The 9391-nt window shown below is 33.8% G+C and overlaps 1 protein-coding gene across 1 annotated transcript in view; it reads left to right on the forward strand.

The window, feature by feature from the left end:
* Positions 1–4794, forward strand: part of LOC107489116 (eukaryotic translation initiation factor 2 subunit gamma) — a 5129-nt gene extending 335 nt beyond the window's left edge. Inside the window, exons 2-9 of the mRNA XM_016109883.3 lie at positions 1158–1327; positions 1481–1542; positions 2024–2136; positions 2222–2324; positions 2525–2752; positions 2851–3069; positions 3582–3842; positions 4181–4794. Coding sequence (XP_015965369.1) covers positions 1222–1327; positions 1481–1542; positions 2024–2136; positions 2222–2324; positions 2525–2752; positions 2851–3069; positions 3582–3842; positions 4181–4492 — 1404 coding nt within the window. The 5' untranslated portion in view covers positions 1158–1221 and the 3' untranslated portion in view covers positions 4493–4794. The remainder of the gene's footprint in view (positions 1–1157; positions 1328–1480; positions 1543–2023; positions 2137–2221; positions 2325–2524; positions 2753–2850; positions 3070–3581; positions 3843–4180) is intronic.
* Positions 4795–9391: the final 4597 nt, after the last annotated feature.

Below are 9391 nucleotides of genomic sequence, written 5' to 3' on the forward strand. Positions count from 1 at the left end.
GTGTGCCATCACTTGTGCTTTTGGTTATGTAATTCGGTGTTTGAGTTATTCGTTTAGTGGGAGTGTTTGATTTGATTACTTTTGAACTTGCGGCTTTTTGGAGCAGCTGCAATAAACCTTGATCGTTCGGGATTTGGATGTATGGATTGTTAAGAATCTTGAAGAGCTTAATTTGTTCTTTGGACAATTTACTTATCATTTCTTCTTTTCCCATGTATATAGTTTTTTTGGAGAGGATCATGACACATTCGAATCTTCTTGTAATAGCTAGCAATTGCCATTTCTTTTTTATTCTATTTTATTTTATTTTATATTATTTTAATCCTCTCTTTTTCTTTCTCTTTTTCTTTTTACACTCCGCTTAGAGTGGTGTTATCGTGCTGAAGAGATAAGTAAGAAAATGTTGCGACTTAATTGGTACCCAAAAGTTATCAATAAGGAACTATATAAGGGATAGCGGTGGAGAGTTAATATGTGTTGTTTCTTGTAAGAATAGGATCAATGTTTGTATATTGTAAAGGGTTTTACCAGTTGCTAAGTAATTTGGCCAAAAGATTCTTACCTAACATTTTAATGTATTATACTATTATATCTTTCTTCTATTATGTGTGCATCGGTAGCACTTTTTAAAGCCACACCTCATGCTTGGCAGTTCGCATGATGGTTTCACCAAAATATAAAATCAATTATTGGCTTTTATTTGTTGGAAACTGTAATTATGATTGGAGATAGTACATTGATAATCCTTGAGTTTGAAAAGATTTTATTAGCAGCTTTTGTGGATATCTGGTAGTCGATTCAACATCACCACCACTCTCAATTTAAACCTTTCTGCTATCGATGTCCCCATTGATTAATTAGTTGTAGAGTTATCCAAGTACCTAGCCATTTGTGCAAACTTTTAAAATTTGTTGGTTTATGAGTAATTGAGTATATTTACAGAGTTCCTAATTTCTGAAAGGTTTATGTACAGCTTACAAAAAGTTATTTTCGGAAATTGTAGGGTTTTTTTTCCATTTTCAGAGAAATAATGAATCTGTATTTAGCATTAATTGATGGGCTCCATAGATGATTTGTGTGTCATATACTCATGTATGGTATTAAACAGAAAATTGTGAATATTCTAAGGCAGATTTCTTGTTCTGTGATGCATGCAGATATTTCAGCATCAAATATTGTCAAGTTATTCACTTAACTGAAGTTTCCATCGAAAAAGCCAAGATGTCGAGGAAGGGTTTGATGGAACAGGACCTGAGTAAGTTGGACGTGACAAAATTGCATCCACTTTCTCCGGAAGTCATATCTCGGCAGGCTACAATTAATATTGGTAACAGTTTTTCTCAAATCTTTGGTTCCAGTAATGTGAAATCCACTACAGTCTACAGCCATATTTGAATTTAGAATACTTTATCATTAAATAAAAAATTATGTGCTGCTTTCATATTGATGCTGTTAATGCTGATGGATTGTCTGCTGACAGGCACCATAGGGCATGTGGCACATGGCAAATCAACTGTTGTGAAAGCAATATCAGGTGTTCAGGTATTCCTTGGCTTTTAATATTTCTCTCTTGATTTTTCTTTTTTTTTTTTTTGGGGAAGAAGGTAACTCATTGTCATAATCTCATGAATTGTAAGGATTTTTGCTTAGAACAGATGTTTTGCACGATTTACATCGGCATGTATTTATATCCTTGTGAAACATGTTTGTATAGAACTATAAAGTCGGCTTCCCCTAACCCATAATCATTGGATTTTCATTTGTCATATATGATAAATTATCCAGTTATATTTACTCACTTGAGCCAAGTTTTCTGGATGCCCTTCTGAACAGCTTTCAATTCTTAGAGCGATTTAGTAACTGGTTTGACGACTTATATTTCATTTAAATTTTTAAAAATACCTTTTTTAATCTTTTTTTTTTGGTTACATTTTCAGTTTTAGTTTGTCAATGGTTTTATAGGCTTCCCTTGAGCCTTGGATATATGAAGTGTTAACTGCTGTGGTTTCCTATGAATGTCTAGACCGTGCGTTTTAAAAATGAGTTGGAGAGAAACATCACAATCAAGCTTGGCTATGCAAATGCAAAGATATATAAGTGTGAAGATGATAGGTGTCCAAGGCCTATGTGCTACAAGTAGGTAGTTATTTTGCAGTTGTTCTTATATTATCATTTATCAAGGTCTTTTGGGACTAGTGGCATGATCTGTTTTCTTTTAAAGGGCTTATGGAAGTGGAAAGGAAGATAGTCCAATGTGTGATGTACCAGGGTTTGAAAACTCCAAGATGAAGTTGCTGAGACATGTTTCTTTTGTGGATTGCCCAGTAAAGTTCTAAACTTTAATTTGCTATTCAGTGCTGTTTCTGCAATAATTTTATTTTTTTTCTCCCTTCCTAATATTACGACGCTGTCTGGAATTTCAATATTCATGTTGGTTGGGCTATCTTTTTTCAAGGCACGTTGTATTGCCAGCTAACGGTCAATCATCATGTTGAGTTCAATATTACTTCTCCAATTTCTGTAGGGACATGATATTCTTATGGCCACAATGCTTAATGGAGCTGCAATCATGGATGGAGCTTTACTACTCATAGCTGCTAATGAGAGTTGCCCGCAACCACAAACCTCTGAACATTTAGCTGCTGTGGAAATTATGCGTCTACAGCACATAATAATTCTTCAGAACAAGGTTGATCTGATTCAAGAGAATGTGGCAATGAATCAGCATGATACAATTAAAAAGTTCATTGAAGTAAGTTTTCTATGAAAAGGTTTATGCTATACAAGTTATTCTCTCTTCAATAACTAATGTACTCCCCTGTCTTTTGGTGGTTTACTGGCCTGATATAGGGAACTGTAGCTGATAGTGCACCAGTGGTACCTATTTCAGCACAACTGAAGTATAATATTGATGTTGTGTGTGAGTATATTGTGAAAAAGATCCCAATCCCAGAAAGGAATTTTACTTCGCCACCCAATATGATTGTTATTCGGTCATTTGACGTTAATAAACCTGGGTTTGAGGTTGACGAAATAAAAGGAGGTGTAGCTGGTGGAAGTATCCTGAGGGTAAGTCTTGGAAAATATTCCAATACTGTACATGAATGCTAGCATATACCGTATGAATCACGACACGAGACATGACATGACACGAGACACGCGGTGTCTTCTTAGATAAATTGTAGTAATATCTTGATATTTATTGATATCAAAGTACAAACTAATTGTTAAAAAATGTTTTTAATGTTTTTTTCTAAATTCTATAAAGCATTAAAGTTAACTTTTTTAATAAACAATAATCTATACTATTTCTAAATGCATTTCAAGATTCAAGAATATAGGTCAAGAATAAAGTTGGACATGCCAACATATGATGATATTTGGGTGTCCATGCGTGTCCGGCAAAACATTTTTTGTTTTTTATTAAGACAGTTGGACATGAAAGACACGGGTCAAACAAAATCTTGGATTAGTGTTGTGTTTGAAATATGTTGACATGTGGACACGGAAGCTAAATTGTGCATGCTTCATAGCATACCATGACAATCTTGCTGAACATGTATGAAAATTTATTCCTGCAGGGTGTTTTGAGGGTCAACCAATTCATTGAAGTTCGACCTGGGATAGTTGTGAAAGATGAGAGTGGAAATATCAGATGCACACCCATATACTCTAGAATAGTTTCATTATTTGCCGAGCAAAATGAGCTTCAATTTGCTGTGCCAGGAGGTTTAATTGGTGTTGGAACAACAATGGATCCCACTTTGACCCGTGCTGACAGGTTGGTCGGGCAAGTTCTAGGAGAGGTTGGATCACTGCCGGAGGTCTTTGTTGAACTTGAGGTAGGTGACTGTATCTACTACTACTATTCAGTTTATGCATGCGCTCCATGAAATTTAGGTTGTTGAATCAGCTTGCTAAGCTCTGCAATTCAATGGAGTTGTCTAGCTTATCTTTGTATTTTCGCTTTCCTCTTGCTTTGCATTAGGTGTTGTCAAGATGTGAACTGCTCTAAAGTCAAAACATTAAAAACTAACTAGATTTTTATGTATTTCTACCTTGCTTGCGTTAAAGGTTGATGTCATGACTCTTGAAGGATCACAATCAGTCAATCAGTTCTCTAGCTGTGCCAGAAAGTACTTGCTTATGATGGAATTCCTTTTGCTTTATGGTTTTGCAGGTAAATTTCTTCTTGCTTCGACGGCTTCTCGGTGTTCGGACCAAGGGCTCAGAGAGACAGGGAAAGGTATCTAAGCTGGCTAAAGCAGAGATGCTAATGTTGAACATAGGATCAATGTCGACGGGTGCGAGAGTTGTTGCCGTGAAGAACGATCTGGCGAAGTTGCAACTTACCTCCCCTGTGTGCACTAACAAGGGTGAGAAGATCGCACTTAGCCGACGTGTTGAGAAGCATTGGCGTCTAATCGGGTGGGGTCAAATCCAAGCCGGAATCACTCTTGACGTCCCTGCCGCCCCAACTGAGTTGAAGTGAGACGACATGTGTATAAGAGACAGGTTACTAGACACACCTTGTTATAAAAGCTTGAGAGGAATTTAGATATGTGCGAGGAATACACTTGTTAGGAACCATTTTTTTTTTTTTGGAGGTGGAAAAGAATTGGATTGTCAATTTTTGTTTCTTTCTGCATTTTTTTGTTCTCTCTTGTCTTGTACCTATTATTGAAGTTGTATCTCATTTTCTGGTTGAGTCTAAGACTATTGGATAATGGACGGAGAAACATGAAATAGTTCCGTGATTAATTAGAATGATTTGATCATTTTTATACCATATAATTGGCCGGCCTTTTAATATATGATACACTTAGGATCAGACGTTGGTGGTTGGCTTGAAAGCTAATAATGATGTACCTCGAGCACTTTATTTTCTAAACGATAGTTATCTTCTTATCTAGGAGACAATTCTTTTTGGACATGCAATGATAGAATAACTAGGGCAGTCAACCCCGTTTCGAGTTTTGATAAGAGGATGAATTTAAGACGTTTAGTTTAGCGTGCAATTGAACTTGAAAAAGTGGAAGGAAGATAAAAGTTCTATATAGATAGGTGTTTATAGGATGTGTAATTATTTATATGATAAAATGTTAATTATCCTTTGAAAAGTAAAACACATTTCATCAAAAAGCTAAAATCAGATCTGAGTTAGCTAATAGCACACACATGTAAGAAATTATATTATATTATGTCTCAATCCGTGGATGTAGGGTCAGCTCCAAGATGGGCTGTCCTACTGACCTGACCATGGTCAAGTGCTCTAAGCGGTTTATCTTCCTATTCACTGCAATGATCTAACCGCGCCTCACCGTAACGTAAAGAAGGCGGAGTCCGTACCACCACAGGAGTGGTCGTTCTTGGGTTTCAATGATATCCCACGATCAAGACAATTGGCTGAATCCCGTGTCAGGAACATTAGAAATTTCCTATCTGATAAAATTCCCCTACAGCAGCTCTTAAGTCCATTCTTGAAGTTGATGTGTGTGATGTATCTTATTTTATTGGTTTAATAAATATTTAATTAAATAATAAAATAAAAAATTGTATGGTTATTTAAAAAATGTAACCAACTTAATGAAAGTTAATTTTTATGAAAAGAAAATCAGAATTTAATTTTCTCTTTTTACCAATGAAATTTTTTTTACTCACCATCAATAACTTAATTGAAGAAAGAATTAAGAATGCAAAGAAATAGACAAAGTAAATTCTTTCTAATGCTATTATCACATATATCAAAGTTAATAACTCCTCTCATTTTTATTTGTAATAATCATGAATTTCAAAATCCTTTGTTATATGAATGATTATTTTATGATGTACCCTAAAAAATATATATTAAATTTATATGGGGTATTAGAGCTTCTGGGTTATGAAATTTGGGATTGTCCATAAAAAATAAAATTTTTACTGCAAAATTAATGTTGCATGAAATCTGTAGTTATAGGAATTTGTAACTATATTTTCAGTTTACATGTTTTCGTGCATAATTGTTTATTGCAAGATATTTATATGATTATAATAGATTACAACGTTTGCACATATACATGATGAATGTTATATGAATTAAATGGTCAAGGCATGGCATATTAGTTTAATATTATGCTTGCATACCCTGTTTGCATACATAATTGACCATTATGAAGATTAGATTTTGCTTTTGTTCGTCTGCTCGGATCGGGACAAACTGGTGCTGGAGAAGAGGTTCCAAAGGGTTGGGACCTCGACGCGGGTTGCGGGTCAGGAGGGGTTGCGTGCTGGATCCACAGAAAGGCGATGTGGTGGGGCTACTTGCAAGGACTCCGACACTCAAGTCAGTATCCGTATAAAAAAGTGATGATTAGGGTTAGAATAGGTGACATACTTGAAGGGAGGGGTAGGTCCCTTCCCTTTTATAATCTGTACTTGGGTGGGCCCTAAGTAGGTAGGCCCACCTGCCTGAAAGCTTCTGCAAGTCACGTAGAAAGGCGGGAAGTGACACATAAGTCACTCCCTGGTTCTGATCAAAGGACCCGTCGAGTCGTCTATTCGTGTCCGACCCGGGTCATTAGTGGGCTAGGCCAAAACAACTTTCTTTAGTAATCATATATTTAGTAAATGAATGTATATTCGATATGATTTTTGTCCCTTATTTTCGTAACAATAAAAGAAAATTTTTTACAGAAATTTTGAAATTTATTAATCACCAAAGTGGTCAAATTTAAAAGTTTTGGTTAATTTCATGTTTATAATTTTATGTCAATTACATATAAAATAGATGTTAAATGATAATTATTTGAGAAAAAACTCTAAACGGGTCCCTCACAATTATCTCGAAAGGCAATGAAGCGCTCAACCAAAAAAAAAAAAAAATCCTTTTCAACCCCTGATCTTTACTTTTATAAGACTGATTAGTCCCTTTATTAATATTTTTTATCTGCATGAATGGAATAAGCGTACATGACATGTTAAATTGTTGATTTATCCATTGAGAATCAACTAGGATTAACAAATTTTTTTTGTTGGGAGTCTCGTTGTCTTTTAAGAATAATTATCAAGGCCGTTTAGTTTTTTATTTTTATTTTTGTTTACTTTTTTTAAATGCATTAACTAAATTTACTGTGTAAAACTAAGAAATATTAGTAATTTTTAAATTATTTTTATTTATAAAAATTAAATGAAAGATATATTAGTGATTAATGTGTCACATAAGTATGTTTTAAAGAGAGATCATTGACAGATGGGCTAACTAGTCTCACGAAATTAAATATCAAGAGTCGGAAAGAGTACTTTTTTGTTTAGAGGTTTCATAGTCCTTCGAAAGCCGGATTGGATATTCACTCTAATTATTTATATGTTAATTGAAATTTATTGTTACAAGACATTTAAAGATCACCCAAAAGTTGATTAATTGATCTTATAATTAATGAACATAATTGTAAGCATATATGTATACTAGTACTAGTATTTAAATATCCAAAGAATTTAAATATTTTTAGTTGGTGCATGTATCTTTGCTAAATAAAGATACATTTATTAGTATCATTGTGTTCTTGTATATTGACATATCATCGAAAGAAGAATATTAATATACTTTAAATGTTTCTAAGAATGCTCTTTGAATATGATTAATATGTTATCTTATAACTCAAAGTGTTAGTATTAAGTATGTATTAATTGCAGCAATAATTCTTCTTGTCATATTGCATTTGTATGCTACATCCGTTCCAATATTCAATGGGTTAAATTTTTTTATTGATATGAACAAGTCCAATTTCACCAACAATAAAGAAAAAGCTCATTATAAAGCTTGAAAAAAGTTAAACAAACTTAGTCTTATCTTTATACAGATGAGCATAGCAAACAGCATCAAGTAAGCTCTTTCCAAGACTGATAATGCTAAATAATTTGTGAAACTTGTGGAAGAGCGCTTTCAAACTGCTGATAAGTCTCTGGCTGGGACATTAATGGGTACTTTGATCATCATGAAATTTGATGGTTCTCGTACTATGCATGAGAATGTCATTGAAATGACAAATATTGAAGTAAGACTTAAGTCCTTGGGAATAAAGGTGGATGAAAATTTTCTTGTGCAGTTCATTTTGAACTCATTACTGTCTGAGTGTTGTCCTTTCCAAATGAACTATAATACTATGAAGAACAAATGGAACGTGCATGAGTTGTATAACATGTTATTTCAAAAGGAAATCAGACTTAAGAATTAAAGAAATCATTCCATCCATTACCTGAACCATCAAGAAGTTGGGAAGAAAGTTGAAAAGAAGCATGGAAAGGAAAAAAAAGGGCCATTAACCTATTAAGTCCTCTTCCAAAATCTAGATGACAATCAAGTGTCATTTCTGCAAGAAACCTGAACACTTCCAAAATAATTGTCCAAAGAGAAAGGATGGGTTTGAAATAAAGATAATAAGCTTAATTATGCTTATGTATGTATTGAATCAAACTTAATTGAAGTTTCTCGTAATACATGGTGGATTGAGTCTGGAGGTACAATTCATACTTCTAAACCGATGCAGGGATTCTTTATCACCCAAACCATAAGGTCAAATGAAAAATTTGTCTACATGGAAAATAAATATAAAGCTCCAGTAGAAACTGTTAGGACTTATCGCTTGACACTCGACTCCATTTATATTTACTAGATACTTTTTATGTACCAAGTATTTCTAGGAATTTAGTTTAACCAACTTGATGTTGTTGGATACTCTTTTAATTTCGGTAATAGTTGTTTTAGTTTGTTTAAACACAACTATATGATTGGATCTGACATACTTTCTGATAATTTATATAAATTTAATCTTAATAATTTATATGTTGAATCACTTATGACTTTGCATTATAAAGTTGGCACTAAACATGGTTTATTGAATGAATGTTCTGCTTGTGGCATAAACGTTTAAGTCACATTTTCAAAGAAAGAATAGACAAGTTGATAAAGAATGGCATCCTTCCAAATTTTAATTTCATTGATCTTAATATTTTTGTGAATTGTATTAAAGGAAAGCAAACAAAGCATACAAAGAAAGGAGCCACAAGAAATTTCTAACTTTTTGAAATTATACATATTGATATATGTGGACCCTTTGACGTAAACTCTTTCAATAAAGAAAAATATTTTATCATCTTTATTAAAAAATATGGTATATGTGTTCAATACACAATGTTTGGTATACCTCAACAGAACAGTGTATCAAAAAGGAAAAATTGTATTTAATAGAAATGACTAGGACAATAATCACTACAAGGCACACGGTAAATTGCGGTGGTTAATTTTGGTAGCAGCGGTGGTTTTAAACCGCCATAAAACCACATACCAGCGGTTATAGCAAGCGACGTGGTTTGTGGCACGGGGATTAAATTTTGCGGCGGTTGCTAAACCGCT

Source organism: Arachis duranensis, chromosome 5 (assembly GCF_000817695.3).
Source record: "Arachis duranensis cultivar V14167 chromosome 5, aradu.V14167.gnm2.J7QH, whole genome shotgun sequence".
Taxonomy (NCBI): domain Eukaryota; kingdom Viridiplantae; phylum Streptophyta; class Magnoliopsida; order Fabales; family Fabaceae; genus Arachis; species Arachis duranensis.